The 22,408-nt window shown below is 71.4% G+C and overlaps 1 protein-coding gene across 1 annotated transcript; it reads right to left on the bottom strand.

Moving 5' to 3' along the window:
* Positions 1-1,461: 1,461 nt before the first annotated feature.
* SLC61A1 (solute carrier family 61 member 1) lies at positions 1,462-4,100 on the bottom strand. The gene is made up of 2 exons (XM_075075932.1): positions 4,011-4,100; positions 1,462-3,068 (listed from the first exon to the last, which is right to left on the bottom strand). The coding sequence occupies exon 2, from the start codon at positions 3,014-3,016 to the stop codon at positions 1,655-1,657; it is 1,362 nt and encodes a 453-aa protein (XP_074932033.1). The 5' UTR covers positions 3,017-3,068; positions 4,011-4,100; the 3' UTR covers positions 1,462-1,654.
* Positions 4,101-22,408: the final 18,308 nt, after the last annotated feature.

Genomic DNA, 22,408 nt, shown 5'->3' with positions numbered 1-22,408 from the left:
GAGTTGCAGCCCCAGGAGTAGCAGCCGCGGGAGTTGCAGCCCCGGGAGTTGCAGCCGCGGGAGTTGCAGCCGCGGGAGTTGCAGCCGCGGGAGTTGCAGCCGCGGGAGTTGCAGCCCCGGGAATTGCAGCCGCGGGAGTTGCAGCCGCGGGAGTTGCAGCCGCGGGAGTTGCAGCCGCGGGAGTTGCAGCCCCCGGAGTTGCAGCCGCGGGAGTTGCAGCCCCCGGAGTTGCAGCCCCCGGAGTTGCAGCCCCAGGAGTTGCAGCCCCTGGAGTTGCAGCCGCGGGAGTTGCAGCCCCTGGAGTTGCAGCTGCGGGAGTTGCAGCCCCTGGAGTTGCAGCTGCGGGAGTTGCAGCCCCCGGAGTTGCAGCCCCCGGAGTTGCAGCCCCCAGCGTGCCCAAACCCGAAGCAGCCGGGAAAGCTCCCGCTGCACCCACAGAACTCGCGGGATCCGGCCGATGGGCGCGGGACGAAGGCGAGGGGCGCCGGGAAGTAAATCCCCGCGGGAACCCAGGAGCCCACCGACCGCAACGGAGGGGCCGGACTCGGGGGCTGGGTGATGGGTGGGAGGGGTGCGGGTGGGGGGCGCCAGCTGGGGCAGGGGTCCCTCCCCGGGGGCACCCGAGAACCGACCCAAGAGGAACTGGAAACCCTCCCTCGGACCTGACATTCGCCAGCGGGACCCTGGGGCCGGGCCCTGTGGTGGGGGGCGGGTGTAAATCCAGAATGGTGTGTGGGGACCCCCCCGCAATGGGGGTGGGTGTGCAGGGACCCCCATGGAGCAGGGCCATGGTGTGGGCACAGGGAGTGTGCAACGGGGGGATGCTGTGCAGGGACCAGTGCAACAGGTTTAGGGTGTGCAAGGATGCCTGTGCAGTGGGGAGTGGGTGTGCAAGGACAGCTGTGCAATGGGGAGTGGGCGTGCAAGGACACCTGTGCAACGGGGAGTGAGCGTGTGAGGATGCCTGAACAACAGGGAGCGAGTGTGCAAGGACACCTATGCAATGGGGGGTGAGCGTGCAAGGACACCTATGCAATGGGGGGTGAGCGTGCAAGGACACCTGTGCAATTGGGGGTGAGTGTGCAAGGACACCTGTGCAATGGGGTGGTGAGTGTGCAAGGACGCCTGTGCCCCAGGCGTGCAGGGACCAGCGTGCCACAAGGCGTGGGGCCACGGCTCTGCATGGAGCAGGACGGCCACGTGTCGGTGCAACAGAAACCCCTCCCCCCCACGCACGAGGGACGATTGTGCAACACGAGCGCTGGGCGTGCACAGAAACCCCCCCCAGGAACAACCGTGCGCGCGTGGCTCCGCGCGCCGCCGCTCATCACGAGGTTCCAGTGTGCAACCTGCACATCTGCAGACCCCCGGGCGGGGCGGGCGGGCGGGGGGCAGATTCGAAGCTTCCCCCCAATCTTTGGCAGATTCCCCCCAAAAACGGTGTGGAGGGGGGTGGGAATCTGCAGAAAAACCTTTTATTTTGGGGGTTTTTCATTAAAAAAAAAAAAAGAGAATCCGCCTCCCCGCGTGGTTCTGGCCCCGCCGCGGAGCTGAGGATGTTTTGGGGGTCACCGGCCACCCACGGCCACTCACCCCGTAGCAGCGGGTCCCCCCGGGGCCGGGGAGGGGGCGACGCCGGCATCGGGGACCCCCGTCACGGCTCGGGCGCGGCGTCCTCGGCCTGTCCCGGCGTGGCGGGCAGGCGGAGCTCGGCGTCGCGGCGGCTCAGGGCGAAGAGGCGGCCGACGGCCAGCAGGGCCAGCAGCGCCACGGCCGCGCAGGCGCCGAACATGCTCCTGGTGCCCGTCCGCCGGTCGCTGTCGTGGAGGACCAGTAAACCCAGACAAGCCAGTAAGTTTAGAGGGAGGCGAAACCAGTTCATCACCCCCAAACGGTCCTTCTCCGGTATCACTTTCCGTCGGAGGAAACCCATGGCTGGGAAGTAGAGCCCGCAGGAGAGTTCGATGAGGAGGAAGGCGAGGAAGGACTCGGCAGGGTTCTCCTGGCCGGGGTTGGTGGAGAAGGTGAGCATGAAGAGGGAGAAGAAGATGAGGAGGACGGCGAGGGAGAGGAGGTGGACGGGCTGGAGGTGGTACCTCTTGGAGACGGCCAGGCGGTAAAGCGAGGAGCCCAGCATGCTGGCGGCCATGAAACTGGAGAAAACGATGCCCAAGGGAGCGCCGTGGGGATCCAGGACGGGCGTCCAGAGGAAGATGAAGATGTAGACGACGCTTTCAAACAAAGCCTGGATGGTGCCCAGGAGAAGGACGCGGCGGTCGGAGAGGAGGCACTTCAAACCGTCGCCGCAGGTTTTGGAGAAAGCTCGTTTCTTCCCGTAGTTTTCATCCCAATTTTTTACGGCGAAGACCCCCGACAGCACCAGGAGGGGGATGGAGACCATGAACGGAGCCACCGGGCCCAACCCCAGCCACTCGGCGAAGAAATCGGCCGTCCCGCCGGCCCCCACGGCGATGACGTTGTTCCAAAAAGCCGCTCGGGAAAAGGTGACGGCGATCCACTCGGTCGGAAAATCATAGCGTTCCACGTGCTCGTGGACATACCACGCCTCGAAGGCGGAGAAGAGCAAGGCCGTGGATAAACCCCCTAAAACCCTCCCCACCGCCAGCACCAGGTAATCCCGGGAGAGTTTAACCAAACAACAAACCGAGTAGGTCAAGGAAAAAAGAACGCAGGATTTCTTCCGACCTAATCGATCGACCAAAGAAGAAGAAACCAACCCGAAAAGGACGCTGGAGGCGAAGCCGCAGACGTAGAGGATGGCGATCTGTCCCTCCAGGAAGCGGTAGTGCTGGTAGAGTTTGTAGAGGTAGGGTCCCTGCAGCCAGTCGGCGGCCAGGGCCGGCAGGTAGACGCGGTAGTAGCCGCGCTGGAAGCGGCGGAAGGCCGGGTTGGCGTGGTGGGGGGCGGCGGGGGGCCGGGAGCGGCAGGCGGCCAGCTCCAGCGCCAGGCAGGCGGCCAGGAGGAGGGCGCAGGCGGCGTAGGAGGCGAGGAGCATGGTGGAGGGGGGGTCATTGGCATTGCCGGCGGTGAGGGGGGCTGCGGGGGTCCTCTGCGGGGGGAGAAGGGGGGTTTAGAGGGGCTGCGTGTTGGGGGGTGGTGGTCCGGGGGGAGTGTGGCCCCCAACCAGCCCACCCAGCTCAACCCAAAAGGTGCCTCTGGTGTCATCGGCCCCTGCTGACCCCCCCCATCACCCTCCTGTCCCCACAGCCCCTCCCCACCGAGGGGCTCCCCAGCTCCCCCCCCTCAGCCCCCACACATCCCTATACATCCCTATACATCCCCCTTGAGGTACCCCCTCAGTCCTGCCCTATATACCCCCCCTGCCCTGCCCTGTATTCCCCCCCGCCAGTACCTCCCTGTCCCATAACACCCCTGCCCCATATAACCCCCCTGCAGTGCCTCCCACACACACCCCCACAGCACAGCCCCTACACCCTCCCTGCCCCATAGGGTCCCAAAGGCCCTATACGGCCCCCCATGTGCCACAAAGATCCCCCACAAACACGCCCACAGGACCCCTCTTGGGGACCCCACAGCCACGGGGCCTCTGGCCCCACACATCCCCAATAGGTCCCATAGATCCCCCACCGACCCCCCCACCAGCCTGGGGGCCCACAGGACCCCTCTCGGGGACCCCACAGCCGCGGGCCCTCCAGCCCACATGTCCCCTGATCCCTCCAGACCCCCGATAGTGACCCCGGCCCCACACGGTCCCATAGGCCACAGAGCCCCCCATAACCCTCCCAGCCCTATACGGCCCCCACAGGCTCAATAGATCCCCCCAGACCCCCCACCTGCCCCCCACAGCCCCGGGGCCCACAGGACCCCCCTCGGGGACCCTACAGCCGCGGGCCATACGGCCCCTATAGGCCCCATAGACACCCCCCCATAGGCCCCTATAGGCCCCATACGGCCCCTATAGGACCCACAACCCCCCCCTCTAGACCCCATACGGCCCCCATAGGCCCCGCAGACGCCCCCCTCCCCACCTGCCCCTCAGCGGGGGCCGCAGCCGCTCGCGCCGGCACCTCCCCGCTTCCGCTTCCGCCCGGCCCCGGCCGCGGGCGCCGCCATCTTGGCCCGCGTCACGTGACGCGGGCCCCCGCTCTCCCCGCCCCCCCCGCCGTGACCTTTCCCCTCTCTGTCACCTTTGCCCCCAACCTTGGGGGGCTGTGGGGGGTCTGTAGGGTGTCTGTGGGGCGGAGATGCCTATAGAGCCCCGCACGGGGTGTCTGTGGGGTGTCCATAGGGCATCTGTGTAGCAGCAGTGCCTATAAGGCCCTGTCTGGGCATCTGTGGGTACTTACAGAGTGTTTGTGGGGCAGTGGTGCCTATAGGGCCCTCGCAGGGAGTCTATGGGGTGTCTATAGGGTGTCTGTGGGGCGGAGGTGCCTATAGAGCCCCGTATGGGGTGTCTATGGGGTTTCCATAGGGTATTTGTGTAGCAGCAGTGCCTATAAGGCCCTGTCTGGGGCGTCTGTGGGGTGTCTATAGGGTGTCTGTGGGGTGGAGGCGCCTGTAGGGCCCCTCGCAGGGAGTCTGGGGGGCACCTACAGGTCAGTGGTGCCTATAGGGCCCTGCATGGGGTGTCTGTGGGGCGTCTATAGAATCACAGAATCATTTAGGTCAGAAGAGACCCTTAAGCTCGTGGACCCCCAGCGCTAACCCAGCCCCGCCAGCACCCCCAAACCGGGGCCCCCAGCCCCACGGCGTTGACCCCCGCGGGGCCGGCCAGCGCTCGCGGGCAGGGATCGGGCCCAAAATCTGACCTACAGCTCCCTGGCGCGGCTCGAGGCCGGGTCGTCCCGTCCCACCCCAGCCCCCCCAGCCGCCCCCCAGCACACTTGTGCCCCAGACCCTGCCCCAGCCCCGCTGCCCTTCTCTGGACACGCTCCAGCCCCTCAAGGTCCCCCTTGTCCCGAGGGGCCCAAACCTGAGCCCAGCGCTCGAGGGGCCGCCTTCGGAGCCGCTGGGCAGCGTCCGGCACCGCTTGGCGCCGCTCGGCAGCGCCTGGTCGGGCTCGGCACCTCTCAGCCCGGCTCGGCCAGGCTCGGCCCAGCTCAGCTTGGCTCGGCTTGGCCTGGCTCAGCTCACCTCAGCTCAGCCAGGCTCGGTTTGGTCCAGCTCAGTCCAGCTCGGCTCAGCTCAGGTTGGCTAGGCTAGGCTTGGCCTAGCTCAGCTTGGCCTGGCTCAGCCCAGCTCAGCTCAGCCTGGCTCAGCCCGGCTCAGCTTGGCTCAGTCTGGCTCAGCTCGCCCCGGCTTGGCTCGGCCCGGCTCGGCTGAGCCCAGCTCAGCTCATCTGGGCTCTGCTCAGCCTACAGAGGCCAGGCCGGGCCGGGGCTGGCGGTGCCGGTCTCAGCGGTGCAGGGCAGAGATGCAGAGTGTGGGCACAGCCCAGGGCAGCGGCTGGCTGCAGCCACGCACAGCTGCATCGCACGGCTCAGTGCAGCCTTGCACGGACGCATTTTGCAGCTGCATTGCACGGCTGCGTTGCACGGCTGCGTCGCACAGCTCAGCCCAGCCTTGCACGGCTGCGTTGCACGGCTGTGTCACCCGGCTCAGTGCAGCATTGCACACCCCAGTGCAGCCGTGCACGCCCTCGCACGGCACATGTAGCGCTGCCCCGCAAGGTGCCCTCCCGCCTGGCCCTGAGCCGCTGCGCTTGCAGGGGATTAGTCGGGGGGGGGGGGGGGGTCACAGAGGGCAGCCCCCCCTCCCCCCACACCCGCCGGCACGTGCGGGCAAACCCACGTGCAGCTGCTCCCGCAGGACGCCCCCAGTGCACGCTGCTGTCCCCGTGCAAGAGCCCCGCTGCACGTGCAGCCCCCCCACCCCGTGCCCCCCTGCGGTGCAGCCCCCACCGTCCCATGGAAATCCCCCCTGTTGTGCAAACACCCCAACTCCGGTGCCGATAACCCCCCCCCCAACAGCCCAGGCATGGTGCAGATGCCCCAGCCCCCGTGCAATTGCCCCAATCCTTGTGCAGATGCCCCAGCCTTCATGGAAATGCCCCTGTCCTGCAAATGTTCCAGCCCTGTGCAATTGCCCCAATCCTTGTGCAAGTGCCCCGGCCCCGTGCAATTGCCCCAATCCTTGTGCAAATGCCCCGGCCCTGTGCAATTGCCCCAATCCTTGTGCAGATGCCCCGGCCCTGTGCAATTGCCCCAATCCTTGTGCAAGTGCCCCGGCCCCGTGCAATTGCCCCAATCCTTGTGCAAGTGCCCCGGCCCCGTGCAATTGCCCCAATCCTTGTGCAGATGCCCCAGCCCCGTGCAATTGCCCCAATCCTTGTGCAAGTGCCCCGGCCCCGTGCAATTCCCCCACTCCTTGTGCAAATGCCCCAGCCCCGTGCAATTGCCCCACTCCTTGTGCAAGTGCCCCAGCCCCGTGCAATTCCCCCACTCCTTGTGCAAATGCCCCGGCCCCGTGCAATTGCCCCACTCCTTGTGCAGATGCCCCGGCCCCGTGCAATTGCCCCAATCCTTGTGCAAATGCCCCAGCCCTGTGCAATTGCCCCAATCCTTGTGCAAGTGCCCCAGCCCCGTGCAATTGCCCCAATCCTTGTGCAAATGCCCCGGCCCCGTGCAAATGCTCCAGCACTTTTGCAAATGCCCCAACCCCTGTGCAAACGACACCCCCCCCCGTGCAAACGCCCCCCCCCCCTTGCACAACCCGGGGCCCGGAGCCCAGGGCTCAGCCTGCGCCTCAGTTTCCCCGTGTTGTGGGGGGCGGGGGGTGCACCCCCATACTCACCGCAGCCGCCGGGCGCCTGCCCAGAGGGTGCCCCGGGCGGGGGGGGGGGGGGGGCGCGGGGGGGGGGCCCCTGGGCACCCCCTCACTTGATGCTCAGCCGGGGGCGGCAGGCGGGGGGGCAGCACCGGGAGGGGGGGCAGCAGGGCGGGGGGGGGGAGCAGCAGGGTGGGGGGTGACACTGGGAGAAGCAGGGTGGGGGGCAGCAGGGGGGGTGACATTGAGGGTGACACGGAGTGTAACAGGGTGGGGGGTGACACGGGGGGCAAGTGGGTGGGGGGCAGCAGGGGGGGTGACACTGGGGGGGGCAGGTAGAGGGGCAGCAGGGGGGGCAGCAGGGTGGGGGGTGACACTGTGGGGGGCAGGCATGGGGGCAGCAGAGGGGGCAGCAGGCGGGGGGGCAGCAGGGGGGGTGACACTGCGGGGGGCAGCAGGGGGGCAGCAGAGGGGGCAGCAGGCGGGGGGGCAGCAGGGGGGGCAGCAGGGTGGGGGGTGACACTGTGGGGGGCAGGCATGGGGGCAGCAGAGGGGGCAGCAGGCGGGGGGGCAGCAGGGGGGGTGACACTGCGGGGGGCAGCAGGGGGGGCAGCAGAGGGGGCAGCAGGCGGGGGGGCAGCAGGGGGGGCAGCAGCAGGCCATGGGGGGCCCCCCGCGGCGGCGGGGCCGGGGTCCCGGCCAGCCCAGCCCCATGGCGGTGCCGCCCTCGCCCCCCCCCCCGCCCCCCCCGCCCGGGGATTTAAGGCCCAAAGCCGCTGGGGGGGGGGGCGGGGGGGCGCGGGGGGACACAGCGCACGTGGCAGCACCCATGGGTGCGGGGGCTGGGGCCGCCCTGCTGCCCCCTGCACAGCCCCCACCCCCGCCCCGCGGGGTGACCGGCCCCACGGGCGACACCCCGCGGGGGGGGCGGGGAGGGGGGTCCCGGGGGTCCCGCGGGCTCGTGCTGCCCCCTGGCGGGGACCGGGAGCGCTGCGGCGTGCGGGGCCCCGCGACGCGGGGTCACGGGGGGACACGGGGGTCACGGGGGGACACGGGGGGACACGGGGGGACACAGGGGACATTGAGGGACACGGGGGGACACGGGGGGACACGGGGGGACGCGGGGGTCACAGGGGGACACGGGGGGACACGGAGGGACGCGGGGGTCACGGGGGGACACGGGGGACACGGGGGGACACGGGGGGTCATTGAGGGACACGGGGGGACACGGGGGGACATGGGGGGACACGGGGGTCACGGGGGGACACGGGGGGACACAGGGGACATTGAGGGACACGGGGGGACATGGAGGGACACGGGGGGACACGGGTGACACGGGGGGACATGGGGGACACGGGGGGACATTGAGGGACACGGGGGGACACGGGGGGACACGGGGGGACACGGGGGGACATTGAAGGACACGGGGGGACACGGGCGGACACGGGTGACAAGGGGGGACACGGGGGGACATGGGGGGACACGGGGGGACACGGGTGACACGGGGGGACATGGGGGGACATGGGGGACACGGGGGGACATTGAGGGACACGGGGGGACACGGGGGGACATGGGGGACACGGGGGGACACGGGGGGACATTGAGGGACACGGGGGGACACGGGGGGACATTGAAGGACACGGGGGGACACGGGCGGACACGGGTGACAAGGGGGGACACGGGGGGACATGGGGGGACATGGGGGGACACGGGTGACATGGGGGGACACGGGGGGACATGGGGGGACATGGGGGGACACGGGTGACACGGGTGACACGGGTGACACGGGGGGACATGGGGGGACATGGGGGGACACGGGGGACGTGGGGGGACATGGGGGGACACGGGTGACATGGGGGGACACGGGGGGACATGGGGGGACACGGGTGACATGGGGGGACACGGGGGGACACGGGGGGACATGGGGGGACACGGGTGACACGGGTGACACGGGGGACACGGGGGGACATGGGGGGACATGGGGGGACACGGGGGACGTGGGGGGACACAGCGTCACAACGCTCTGTGTGACTCAGGTGCCTGCGTGAGTGCCTCAGCCTCAGCGTGTGCAAGCGTGTCACCCGGGCCGTGCCATGCGTGTGCAAGCGTGTCACCCGGGCCGTGCCATGCGTGTCACCCGGGCCGTGCCATGCGTGTCACCTGGGCCATGCCATGTGTGTGCAAGCATGTCACCCAGGCCGTGCCATGCGTGTCACCCATGCCATGCCATGCGTGTGCAAGCGTGTCACCCGGGCCGTGCCATGCGTGTGCAAGCATGTCACCCGGGCTGTGCCATGCGTGTAACCCACGCCATGCCATGCGTGTCACCCGGGCCATGCCATGCGTGTGCAAGCGTGTCACCCGGGCTGTGCCATGCGTGTAACCCACGCCATGCCATGCGTGTCACCCGGGCTGTGCCATGCGTGTAACCCACGCCATGCCATGCGTGTCACCCGGGCCGTGCCATGCGTGTAACCCACGCCATGCCATGCGTGTCACCCGGGCCGTGCCATGCGTGTGCAAGCGTGTCACCCGGGCTGTGCCATGCGTGTGCAAGTGTGTCACCCGGGCCGTGCCATGCGTGTGCAAGCGTGTCACCCGGGCTGTGCCATGCGTGTCACCCAGGCCGTGCCATGCGTGTCACCCGGGCCGTGGCACGCCCACACACGGGCACCACCCCAGCCCCCGCGCCCCGCAGCGCGCCCATCCCCCGCCACGCGTGTCCCCGTCCCCCGGGGGAGGCGGCGCCGCCGCCCCGTGTCCTCGCCCGCGTGTCCTGCGGTTTGGGGAAAAATGCGGCGGGTTTCGGGGCGGTGTCACATGACGGGGCGTGGCGGGCCCGGGCGGCGCCCACGACCACGCCCACGACCACACCCGCGCCCACGCGCCCACGCCAGGTGAGTGGGGGTTGGGGTCACCCAGTGGGGGGAGGGGGCTGCTGGGTGGGGGGGGGGTGCGTGTGTGAGCACACACGCGCGTGTGCGGGCGCGGGTGTGAGCGCGCGGGAGGGCGCGGCCGTGCCTCGGCGCCGGCGTGGGCGTGCAAGCGGCCGTCCACGCGTGTGCCCGAGCGCGGAAGCACACGCGTGTGCAAGGGCCCGTGACAGCGCAGGTCCGCCTGCGCGTGCAAGGCCGCGTGTGCGAGCGTGTGGCCGTGCGCCCCCCCCCGGGACACGCGTGACACAGACACGCGCACGCGTGTGTGTCCCCCCGCACCCCCCCCCCGCCGCCTCCGTGCCTCAGTTTCCCCAACCGGGGACCCCCCGGCCGGGGGGAGGAGGAAGAGGAGGGGGAGGGGGAGGGGTGGGGAGGAAGGGGGCGGGGGGAGGGGCGCGGCCCGGCCGCCGCTGGGGTCATGGAAAAAGTTTTGGGTGGAAAAATCCTCCCCCCGCCGCTCAATGGCGGCTTTGTTCGGCCCGCGGGCCCCGCGCTGCAGCCCCCTCCCCCCCCGTGGATCCCCTCCCCCCCCGTCCGCCCCTCCCCCCGTGCCCTTCCCCACCCCCACCCCCTCCGTGCCTCAGTTTCCCCGGGGGGGGGGGGTGGCACGGGCTGGGCGCTGGGGGGGGCCTGGGGAGTACTGGGCCGTGAGTGTGCAAGGGCGTGCAAGGGCTGCAAAGGCCGTGCAAAGGATTAAACTGCCGTGCAGAGCCGTGGCACACCGGGCAATGCTTTAATGCCCGTGCAAAGCTGTGCAACGCTCTGTAAGGCTGTGCAAAGCTGTGCAAGGCCGTGCAAGGCAATGCAAAGCTGTGCAACGCCGTGCAAACCCGTGCAATGCCGTGCAAGGCCACGCAATGCCATGCAAAGCCGTGCAACGTGTGCAATGCAATGCAAAGCTGTGCAAAGCTGTGCAAACCCGTGCAACGCCGTGCAAGGCCACTCAATGCCATGCAACGCCGTGCAACGTGTGCAATGCAATGCAAAGCTGTGCAAAGCCGTGCAAACCCGTGCAATGCCGTGCAAGGCCATGCAATGCCATGCAAAGCCATGCAACGCCGTGCAAAGCAGTGCAAAGCTCTAAACACGGTGCAAGGCAGCGCAAAGCTGTGCGAAGTCGTGCGAGGCACTGCAAAGCCGTGCAAAGCCACGGCACACTGAGCCTTGCTGCACCGTGCCATGAGATGCGCTGCAAAGCCGTGCAAAGTCGTGCAAAGCTGTGGCGCGCTGGGCAGTGCTCGGGCACGCCCTGCAAAGCTGTGCAAAGCCATGCAATCCCGTGCAAAACCTGTGCAAAGCCGTGCAAGGCCGCGTGGTGAAGCACACGCAAAGCCGTACGTCGCTGCATGGAGCCGTGCGAAGGCGCTCAGCACCGTGCAAAACCACACGAGGCTTTGCAAAGCTGTGCGCTGCCATTCGATGCTCTGCAAGGCCAGGCGATGCCGTGCAACGCTGTGCAAGGTCGTGCAATGCCGTGCAATGCCGTGCACTGCCATTCAATGCTGTGCAAGGTTCTGCAATGCCAGGCACTGCCAGGCGATGCCGTGCAATTCTGTGCGATGCCGTGCAATGCCGTGCAAGGTCGTGCAACGCCGTGCAAGGTCGTGCAATGCTGTGCACTGCCATTCGATGCCGTGCAAGGTTGTGCTATGCCATGCAATGCCGCGCAATGCTGTGTGATGCCATGCAATGCCATGCAATGCCGTGTTAGGTTCTGCAAGGCCTTGCACTGCCGTTCGATGCCGTGCACTGCCATGCAAGGTTGTGCAATGCCGTGCAACGCCATGTGATGCCGTGCAATGACATACAAGGTTCTGCAAGGCTGTGCATTGCTGTTCAATACCGTGCAATGCCGTGCAAAGTCGTGCAATGGCGTGCAAAGTCGTGCAATGCCATGCAGCACCGTGCCATGCAAACAAGGGGACTCCCCGGGGGGAAACCCTCTAATGAAGGCTTCCAGCCGACTGCCTGGCTCAGATTGATCCTCACAAGGGGACCCTGCTCCCCACAGGGACCCGCTGTCCTGCACCCCACGGGGCCCCACGGGGCCGGGTGCTGGCGTGGGTGGGGGTGGCACGCCCCGGCCGGCGGCAGGGGTGGGGTGGGGGAGGCAGGAATGCGGCCAGGCAGGTGCTGCTGGCACACGCCTCGCACGCCTGTGCACGCGGGGACACGCCGGCAGCCGTGCAGTGCGGTCACGCTGCGGGTGCGGGCACACGCGTGTGCAATCGCACAGGCAAGCCGTGCGTGCTCACAGGGTCGTGCTCGGTCACACGTGCACGCTCGTGTGTGGTCTTGCACACACAAGCCTTCACATTCACACTCGTGCATGCTCACACGTGCTTGTGCACGCTCGGACAGGCTTGTGCACGCTCGTGCATGCCCACGCACACTTGTGCATGCTCACAGTTGTGCATGCTTGTGCATGGCCATACATGCCTGTGCATGCTCACACACCTTGTGCATGCTCACACCCCCTTGTGCACACTTACTCACTCTTCCACGCCCGTAGACGCGTGTGTGCAAGCTCACACCTCTTGCACACGCTCAGACCTCTTGCACAATCCCACACCCACTCGTGCCCACACAGGCACAACATACGTGCCCGTGCACGCTCACGCACCCTTGCACATGCTCCCCACGCTGCAGCCCCCTCCCCGTCCTGGGGGGCTCTGGGTGCCCCCGGCCCTGTGCGAAGGATGAGAGGCCCAGGTGGGGCGGGGGGGGCAGGGAGGTGCCTCCTGCCCCCAGACCCTGCCCATCCCTGCCTGCCCCTGCCCATCCCTGCCCATCCCTGCCCATCCCTGCCCATCCCTGCCCGTCCCTGCCCGTCCCCTGCCTGTCCCTGCCCATCCCCTGCCCACCCCCTGCCCATCCCCTGCCCATCCCTGCCTGCCCCTGCCCATCCCTGCCCATCCCTGCCCATCCCCTGCCCATCCCTGCCCATCCACTGCCCGTCCCTGCCCATCCCCTGCCCGTCCCCTGCCCGTCCCTGCCCATCCCCTGCCCGTCCCTGCCCATCCCTGCCTGCCCCTGCCCATCCCTGCCTGTCCCCTGCCCGTCCCTGCCACCATCCCCTGCCCGTCCCTGCCCGTCCCTGCCTGTCCCCTGCCCGTCCCTGCCTGCCCCTGCCCATCCCCTGCCCGTCCCTGCCCATCCCTGCCTGCCCCTGCCCATCCCTGCCCATCCCCTGCCCGTCCCTGCCCATCCCTGCCCATCCCCTGCCCATCCCTGCCCGTCCCCTGCCTGTCCCTTGCCCGTCCCCTGCCCGTCCCTGCCCGTCCCTGCCCGTCCCCTGCCCATCCCCTGCCCGTCCCTGCCCGTCCCCTGCCCATCCCCTGCCCATCCCCTGCCCGTCCCTGCCCGTCCCTGCCCGTCCCTGCCCGTCCCCTGCCCATCCCATGCATGTTCCTGCCCGTCCCTGCCCATCCCTGCCCGTCCCTGCCCATCCCCTGCCCATCCCTGCCCGTCCCTGCCCGTCCCTGCCCGTCCTTGCGGGGGCGATGCACGCACCGGGTGTGCAAACCGCTCGCACGGTGTCTGCACGTGCACGGGGAGGGTGGGCCTGGGCGGGAACACACTGCTCACGACGGCCGTGCAAGCACCAACAGACCCCCGTGCAACCCTTGCACCACTGCCCGTGAAACACTTGCACCACCGTCCCGTGCAACCCTTGCACCACTGCCCCGTGAAACACTTGCACCACTGCCCCGTGCAACCCTTGCACCAACATCCCATGCAACCCTTGCACCAACATCCCATGCAACCCTTGCACCACCGCCCCGTGAAACGCTTGCACCACCGCCCCGTGCGACCCTTGCACTGACCCCCACGCCCCCCTTGCACGCTCCCAGCTGCCTGGCCTCTCCAGCGTGGCCCCGTGCAAGGGTGTGCAAGAGCCGTGCAAGGGCCATGCGAGGGTGTGCGAGGGTTGTCCGAGGGTGTTCAAGGGCTGTGCAAGGGAGCACGAGGGCCGTGCAAGGGCTGTGCGCGGGTGTGTGCGGGCGTGCGAGGGATGTGTGTGGTCGTTCGAGGGTCGTGTCCGGGTGTGCAAGGGCCGTGTGCAGGTGTGCGGGTGTGCGGGTGGGGGGTGTGCGGGTGTGCGGGTGTGTGGGTGTGCAAGGGCCGTGTGCAGGTGTGCGGGTGTGCGGGTGGGGGGTGTGCGGGTGTGCGGGTGTGCGGGTGTGCGGGTGTGCAAGGGCCGTGTGCAGGTGTGCGGGTGTGCGGGTGTGTGTGCAGGTGTGTGTGCGGGTGTGGGGGTGTGCGGGGGGGTGCGGGGGTGCCGGCGGGTGGTGGGGCGTGTGTCACCCCATCGGGGTTCAGTCGCGCCGGGGGTAACTGGGAGCTTTCGGCTGACGGCGGAGGGGGAGGGGGGCCCTTCGGGGGCCACCGCGGGGCACCGGGGGCGGGGGGGGGCACGGGGGGATGGGGGGGCACGGGGGGATGTGGGGGGGCACGGGGGGATGGGGGGGGCACGGGGGGATGTGGGGGGGCACGGGGGGATGGGGGGGGCACGGGGTGTCCCCCTTGCCCTGGCGGGGTGGGGGGTGGTGACATGGGCCTGGGAGGGGACGATGGGACTGGGGGGACGTGGGATGGAACTGGGGGGACTGAAAGGGGGTGACATGGACACTGGGAGGGGGCGGGGAGGGACTGGGGGGGGTGACACGGGGACCAGGAGGGACTGGGAGGGACTGGGGGGGTGACACGGGGACCGGGAGGACTGGGAGGGACTGGGGGGGTGACACGGGGACCGGGAGGGACTGGGGGGGACTGGGGGGGTGACACGGGGACCGGGAGGACTGGGAGGGACTGGGGGGGTGACACGGGGACCGGGAGGGACTGGGGGGGACTGGGGGGGTGACACGGGGACCGGGAGGGCTGGGGGGGACTGGGGGGGTGACACGGGGACCGGGAGGGACTGGGGTGACACGGGGGACTGGGAGGGGGCTGGGAGGGACTGGGGGGTGACACGGGGACCGGGAGGGACTGGGAGGACTGGGGGGGTGACACGGGACCGGGAGGACTGGGAGGGACTGGGGGGGTGACACGGGGACCGGGAGGGACTGGGGGGGACTGGGGGGGTGACACGGGGACTGGGAGGGGGCTGGGAGGGACTGGGGGGGTGACACGGGGACCGGGAGGGCTGGGGGGGACTGGGGGGGGTGACACGGGGACCGGGAGGGACCGGAGGGACTGGGGGGGGTGACACGGGGACCGGAGGGACCGGGAGGGACTGGGGGGTGACACGGGGACCGGGAGGGACCGGGAGGGACTGGGGGGGGTGACACGGGGACCGGGAGGGACCGGGAGGGACTGGGGGGGTGACACGGGGACCGGGAGGGACCGGGAGGGACTGGAGGGTGACACGGGGACCGGGAGGACTGGAGGGACTGGGGGGGTGACACGGACCGGGAGGACGGAGGACTGGGGGTGACACGGGACCGGGAGGACTGGGAGGGACTGGGGGGGTGACACGGGGACCGGGAGGGACTGGGGGGGACTGGGGGGTGACACGGGGGACCGGGAGGGACTGGGAGGGACTGGGGGGGTGACACGGGGACCGGGAGGGACCGGGAGGGACTGGGGGGTGACACGGGGACCGGGAGGACGGGAGGGACTGGGGGGGTGACACGGGGACCGGGAGGGACTGGGGGGACTGGGGGGGTGACACGGGACCGGGAGGGACTGGGAGGGGACTGGGGGGGTGACACGGGGACCGGGAGGGGACTGGGGGGGACTGGGGGGGTGACACGGGACTGGAGGGGGCTGGGAGGGACTGGGGGGTGACACGGGGACCGGGAGGACTGGGAGGGACTGGGGGGGTGACACGGGGACCGGGAGGGACTGGGGGGGACTGGGGGGGTGACACGGGGACTGGGAGGGGCTGGAGGGACTGGGGGGTGACACGGGACCGGGAGGGACCGGGAGGGACTGGGGGGGGGTGACACGGGGACCGGGAGGGACCGGGAGGGACTGGTGGGGTGACACGGGGACCGGGAGGACTGGGGGGACTGGGGGGGTGACACGGGGACTGGGAGGACTGGGGGGACTGGGGGGGTGACACGGGGACCGGGAGGGACCGGGAGGGACTGGGGGGTGACACGGGGACCGGGAGGGACGGGAGGGACTGGTGGGGTGACACGGGGACCGGGAGGACTGGGAGGGACTGGGGGGGTGACACGGGGACCGGGAGGACTGGGAGGGACTGGGGGGTGACACGGGGACCGGGAGGACTGGGAGGGACTGGGGGGGTGACACGGGGACCGGGAGGACTGGGGGGACTGGGGGGTGACACGGGGACTGGGAGGGACTGGGGGGGTGACACGGGGACCGGGAGGACTGGGAGGGACTGGGGGGGTGACACGGGGACCGGGAGGACTGGGGGGACTGGGGGGGTGACACGGGGACTGGGGGGACTGGGGGGGTGACACGGGGACCGGGAGGGACTAGGAGGGACTGGGGGGTGACACGGGGACCGGGAGGGACTAGGAGGGACTGGGGGGGTGACACGGGGACCGGGAGGACTAGGAGGGACTGGGGGGGTGACACGGGGACCGGGAGGGACTGGGGGGGACTGGGGGGGTGACACGGGGACCGGGAGGGACTAGGAGGGACTGGGGGGTGACACGGGGACCGGGAGGGACGGGAGGGACTGGGGGGGTGCACGGGGACCGGGAGGGACCGGGAGGGACTGGGGGGTGACACGGGGACTGGGAGGACTGGGGGGACTGGGGGGGTGACACGGGGACCGGGAGGGACTGGGGGGGACTGGGGGGGTGACACGGGGGACGGGAGGGACCGGGAGGGACTGGAGGGGTGGCACGGGGACCGGAGGGACCGGAGGGACTGGGGGGGTGACACGGGGACTGGGAGGACTGGGGGGGACTGGGGGGGTGACACGGGGACCGGGAGGGACCGGAGGGACTGGGGGGGTGACACGGGGACTGGGAGGACTGGGGGGGACTGGGGGGGTGACACGGGGACTGGGGGGACTGGGAGGGACTGGGGCGGTGACACGGGGACCGGGGGTGGGGCTGGGGGCAGGTCAGGGGCCCCCCCCCGGGCGCGCGCGCGCGCGCGTGGGGAGAGGGGTGTGTGTGCGTGCGTGATACCGAGCGACACCCACGTGTGCGTGCGCGCGCGCGCGCTCGTGTCCCGCCGCGCGTGCCCGCGTCCCTCCGCGTCCCCTTCCCCAGGCCCCGCCCCTTCGCCAGGCCACACCCCCTCCGCAGGCCCCGCCCACCCCGCAGGCCCCGCCCCCGGTCGCTGGGCCCGGGGCCGGGCCGGGCCGCGCCGCAGCCGCCGGGAGCGATCGCGGCCGGGGCCGGCGGCGGGGCCGGGGGGCGGCGGGGGGCCGGGGCCGCTCGGGGCCGGGGCCGGGGCCCGCCGCCATGTACGACTGCCTGGAGGCGCTGGCGGGGCCGCGGCGGCTGCACGACGTGACGAACCGCGGGGCCTGCGCGCTGCGCAAGGCGGGCTACGGGCCGCGCTGCGGGGCCCTGCCGCCCTTCGCCTGGCCGCCGCCCGCCCGCCGCGGTACGGGGCACGCGTGGGGGGGGGGGGGGCACGCGTGGGGGGGGGGGGCACGCGTGGGGGGCAACACGGGCGGGGGACCCGCGTGAGGAGGGGGGCACGCGTGGGGGGGACCCGCTTGGGGGGGGCACGCGTGGGGGGACCCCCGTGGGGGGGGGGAAAGGCGTGGGGAGTGGGGGGACACGCGTGGGGAGAGACGCGTGGGGAGGGGACGCGCGTCTGTGTGTGGGGGGGGAACGGGTAGGGAGGGGAAGACACGCTTGAGGAGGGGGGACACGCGTGGGAAGGGGGGACACGCCACGCCGTGCGAGTGAGGCCCGGTGTGGGGGGAAGGGGGTGTGTCTCGGGTGGGGGGGGGGTGTGCGTGGAGGGGCTCTGTGTGTGGCCGCGGCGGTGCGTGGCTCCCAGCGAGTGGGGGGGGGGTGTAAGTGTGGGGTGGGGGGGTGACGCGCGTGGGTGTGGAAAGCTGGGCGGGTGAGTGTGTGACGCGTGGGGGTGTGGCAAGGGGGGGACTTGGGGGGTGCGCGAGTGGGCGCTGGGAGTGTTTGACACCCCGCAACCCCTCCCCCCCCGTGACCCCCAGCCCCGAGGACCCCCGGGGGGGGGTTGTGGGGCTCACACCGCTCTGGGGGTGCGGCACAAAGGACCGCGGCGGGGGACACACACATGCGTGGGCTGTTTTGGGGGGGGGGCGGACCCCATTCAAGGGGGGGCAGGGGGATCGGGACCCAGTTTGGGAGGGCAGCAACAGGGACCCGCTTTGGGGGGGGGGTGTGTGGCACGCGGGGGCGCGGACCCCATTTGGGGGCGCCACAAAGGTCCCCCCTTTGCGGGGAGGGGGGTGGTGAAAGGTTTTGGACCCCATGTGGGGGGGGGGACACGGACCTGGACCGTTTGGGGGGGGCACAAGGGTTCGGGTTGGGGCCGGACACCCCACGGGACGCGGGGAGGGGGTCCCCACGGGGGGCAGCCCCCCCCCCCCCCCCCAGGTGCCCCATGGAAATTTGGGCACAAAGAGGGGGTCACGGCGTGGGGGGGGGGTGGGTGTCCCACCACCTTCCTTGGGGGGTGACGGTGCAGCGGGGCCCCCCCCAAACCCCCCTCGGTGCTGGCGGGCGGGGAGGCCCCCCCCGCGCCCCCCCCCCCCCGGCCCAACTGGTTCCAGTGCGGGGCTGCCGCACCCGCCCAGCGCCGCTGCCAATGTGGCACTTAACCCCTGCGGGGCCGCCCCAAAACCGGCCTCCCCCCCCCCCCGGGGGGGCTGGGGGGCGCTGGGGGGCTCCCCCTCTTCAGCTGTGCTTGGGGGGGCAGCAGCCCCCCCCCCGAGTGGGGGTCCCTCCCTACCCCCCCCAAATTAGGCTCCATGGAGGGTTTGGGGAGGGGGGAAACCCCACCTTGGAGCCAGGTGGCCCCCCCCAAAAACTGAGGGGGGGGTTGGGGGGGTCCCCACGGGTTTTTGTGCCCCCCTAGTGGGGTGTGCGCCCCCCCCCGGGTGGTTTTGGGGTGCTCTTTTTTTGGGGTGCATGCCCAGATTTGCACCAGACCCCCCCCAAATGGAAAACTTTGCTTTGAGGGGAAACTGAGACACGGGGGGGGGGGCACCAATGTGCCCCCCCCCAAAAAAAAACCCCGCCCCCCCCCCCCCGTGCCCTCTGTGGGGTGAAACTCCTCTGGGGGGCACTGACACCCCCGGCGGGGGGCAGATGAACCCCCTCCAACTTGGGGTGCCGCACACGTGTCCCCATGGCTTGGGGGTGGTCCCGGGGGGGGGGGGGGGGGACACGACACACCCCCCCCACCCCCCGTGCACGCGGGGGGTGTCGCAGGGTGTGGCGCCCGGTTGCGGTTTCCAGGGTGGGGAAGGACGGGGGGGGGAATGGGGGGTAGATTTGGGGGTGGGGGGCCCTGTGTGGTTTTTGGGGGTGCGTGGCGTGCGTGTGCGAGGTGGGGGGGTCCCTCCCTTGTGTGTGTGTGTGTCCCCCACCCATTTCCCCCCCCCCGCCCAGCTGCAACCGTTTTAGGACCGGTTATAAATGGGCTGTTTGACGCCGGGCGAGGGCAGGAATTTCCTCAATTTCAGCAATTTCGGCTTTTTTTATAAAAACACACACACACAAAAAAAACCCTCCCCCACCCCCTGCGCCGGCCCGGGCTGTGGGGCAGGGTGGGGTCCCCCGTCCCGTGTGCCCCCCACCCCCACCCCGCGCCTGCCACCACCCCGCAGTGGCACCCCCGGGGGGGGTGGGCTGAGGGTCCCCCACACCCCACTTTGGGTTTTAGGGCTGGGGGTTGTGGGGGGTGCTGGGAAGGAGGTGGGGGGGACATTGGGGAGGTTTTGGGGGGGTATGGGGATGGTGGGGGGGTGCAGTGAGGGGGTGCTGGGCTGCATCCCCCCCCCCAGTGCCTCATTGTGTGCGTGTGTGCACTGTGTCCCTGCCCACCCCCCCATTTTGAGGCCCCTCTCCCTTGGTGCCCCCCCCCCATTTCAGACACAGCTCCAGGGGCTCCCTGCCCCCCTCCCACCGCACAGGGACCCCCATGGCCCACAGAAGGGAGTGGGGGGGCAGCCAGACCCCTGCCCCCCCAGTGCCTCAGTTTCCCCCCAGCCAGCAACGGGAGGTGGTGGCAGCTCCCAGCCTTGGGGAGGGGGCTCGTGGGGGTTGGTGGGGGGGGTCCCGGTCCCGGCAGCTGCCTGGACCCCCCCCGTTGCCCCCCCCGCCCCAGCCGTGGAGAGCCAGGGCAGGAGCTCGGAGGAGATGGTGCCCAGCTCGCCCTCGCCGCCCCCCCCGCCCCGCGTCTACAAGCCCTGCTTCGTCTGCAGCGACAAGTCCTCGGGCTACCACTACGGCGTCAGCTCCTGCGAGGGCTGCAAGGTGGGGGGCGCGGGACCCCCGGGCGCGGGGGAGCCTGGCTGGGGGAGCGGGGGAGACCCCCGGGCACGGGGGAGCCTGGCTGGGGGAGCGGGGAGACCCCAGGGCACGGGGGAGCCTGGCTGGGGGGAGCGGGGAGACCCCAGGCACAGGGGAGCCTGGCTGGGGGGAGCGGGGAGACCCCAGGGCACGGGGAGCCTGGCTGGGGGAGCGGGGAGACCCCAGGGCACGGGGAGCCTGGCTGGGGGAGCGGGGAGACCCCAGGGCACGGGGAGCCTGGCTGGGGGAGCGGGGAGACCCCAGGCACGGGGAGCCTGGCTGGGGGAGCGGGGAGACCCCAGGGCACGGGGAGCCTGGCTGGGGGAGCGGGGAGACCCCCGGGCACAGGGAGCCTGGCTGGGGAGCGGGGAGACCCCCGGGCACGGGGAGCCTGGTTCGGGGGAGCGGGGAGACCCCAGGGCACGGGGAGCCTGGCTGGGGGGAGCGGGGAGACCCCAGGGCACGGGGAGCCTGGCTGGGGGGAGCGGGGAGACCCCCGGGCACAGGGAGCCTGGCTGGGGGGAGCGGGGAGACCCCCGGGCACAGGGGAGCCTGGCTGGGGGAGCGGGGAGACCCCCGGGGCACAGGGGAGCCTGGCTGGGGGGAGCGGGGAGACCCCAGGGCACGGGGAGCCTGGTTGGGGGGAGCGGGGAGACCCCAGGGCACGGGGAGCTGGCTGGGGGAGCGGGGAGACCCCAGGGCACGGGGGAGCCTGGCTGGGGGAGCGGGGAGACCCCAGGGCGCGGGGGAGCCTGGCTGGGGGAGCGGGGAGACCCCAGGGCACGGGGAGCCTGGCTGGGGGGAGCGGGGAGACCCCAGGCACGGGGAGCCTGGTTGGGGGAGCGGGGAGACCCCAGGGCGCGGGGGAGCCTGGCTGGGGGGAGCGGGGAGACCCCCGGGCACAGGGAGCCTGGCTGGGGGAGCGGGGAGACCCCAGGGCACAGGGGAGCCTGGTTGGCGGGGAGCGGGGAGACCCCAGGGCACGGGGAGCCTGGCTGGGGGAGCGGGGAGACCCCAGGGCACGGGGAGCCTGGCTGGGGGGAGCGGGGAGACCCCAGGGCACGGGGGAGCCTGGTTGGGGGAGCGGGGAGACCCCAGGGCATGGGGGAGCCTGGCTGGGGGAGCAGGGAGACCCCCGGGCACGGGGAGCCTGGTTGGGGGAGCGGGGAGACCCCAGGGCACGGGGAGCCTGGTTGGGGGAGCGGGGGAGACCCCCAGGCACAGGGGAGCCTGGCTGGGGGGAGCGGGGAGACCCCAGGGCACGGGGAGCCTGGTTGGGGGAGCGGGGAGACCCCCAGGCACAGGGGAGCCTGACTGGGGGAGCGGGGGAGACCCCCGGGCACGGGGAGCCTGGCTGGGGAGCGGGGAGACCCCCGGGCACGGGGGAACCTGGCTGGGGGAGCGGGGAGACCCCAGGGCACGGGGAGCCTGGCTGGGGAGCGGGGAGACCCCAGGGCACGGGGAGCCTGGCTGGGGGAGCGGGGAGACCCCAGGGCACGGGGAGCCTGGCTGGGGGGGAGCGGGGAGACCCCAGGGCACGGGGGAGCCTGGCTGGGGGAGCGGGGAGACCCCAGGGCACGGGGAGCCTGGCTGGGGGAGCGGGGAGACCCCCGGGCACGGGGAGCCTGGTTCGGGGAGCGGGGAGACCCCCGGGCACGGGGGAGCCTGGCTGGGGGAGCGGGGAGACCCCAGGGCACGGGAGCCTGGCTGGGGGGAGCGGGGAGACCCCAGGGCACGGGGAGCCTGGCTGGGGGGAGCGGGGAGACCCCCGGGCACGGGGAGCCTGGCTGGGGGAGCGGGGAGACCCCCGGGCACGGGGGAGCCTGGCTGGGGGGAGCGGGGAGACCCCCGGGCACAGGGAGCCTGGCTGGGGGAGCGGGGAGACCCCAGGGCACAGGGAGCCTGGCTGGGGAGCGGGGAGACCCCAGGGCACGGGGAGCCTGGCTGGGGGGAGCGGGGAGACCCCAGGGCACGGGGAGCCTGGTTGGGGGGAGCGGGGAGACCCCAGGGCACGGGGAGCCTGGCTGGGGGAGCGGGGAGACCCCAGGGCACGGGGAGCCTGGCTGGGGGGAGCGGGGGAGACCCCAGGGCGCGGGGGAGCCTGGCTGGGGGAAGCGGGGAGACCCCAGGGCACGGGGAGCCTGGCTGGGGGGAGCGGGGAGACCCCAGGGCACGGGGAGCCTGGTGGGGGAGCGGGGAGACCCCAGGGCGCGGGGGAGCCTGGCTGGGGGGAGCGGGGAGACCCCCGGGCACAGGGAGCCTGGCTGGGGGAGCGGGGAG

This window comes from Phalacrocorax aristotelis, chromosome 26 (assembly GCF_949628215.1).
Source record: "Phalacrocorax aristotelis chromosome 26, bGulAri2.1, whole genome shotgun sequence".
Classification (NCBI taxonomy): Eukaryota; Metazoa; Chordata; class Aves; order Suliformes; family Phalacrocoracidae; genus Phalacrocorax; species Phalacrocorax aristotelis.
Note: the sequence above shows the minus strand (reverse complement) of the source record. Positions and strands in the feature narration are given on the sequence as shown.

Bases quoted from the DNA above. Each gene is read 5' to 3' on its own strand.
- SLC61A1 (XM_075075932.1), bottom strand. From the start codon at position 3,016: ATGCTCCTCGCCTCCTACGCCGCCTGCGCCCTCCTCCTGGCCGCCTGC.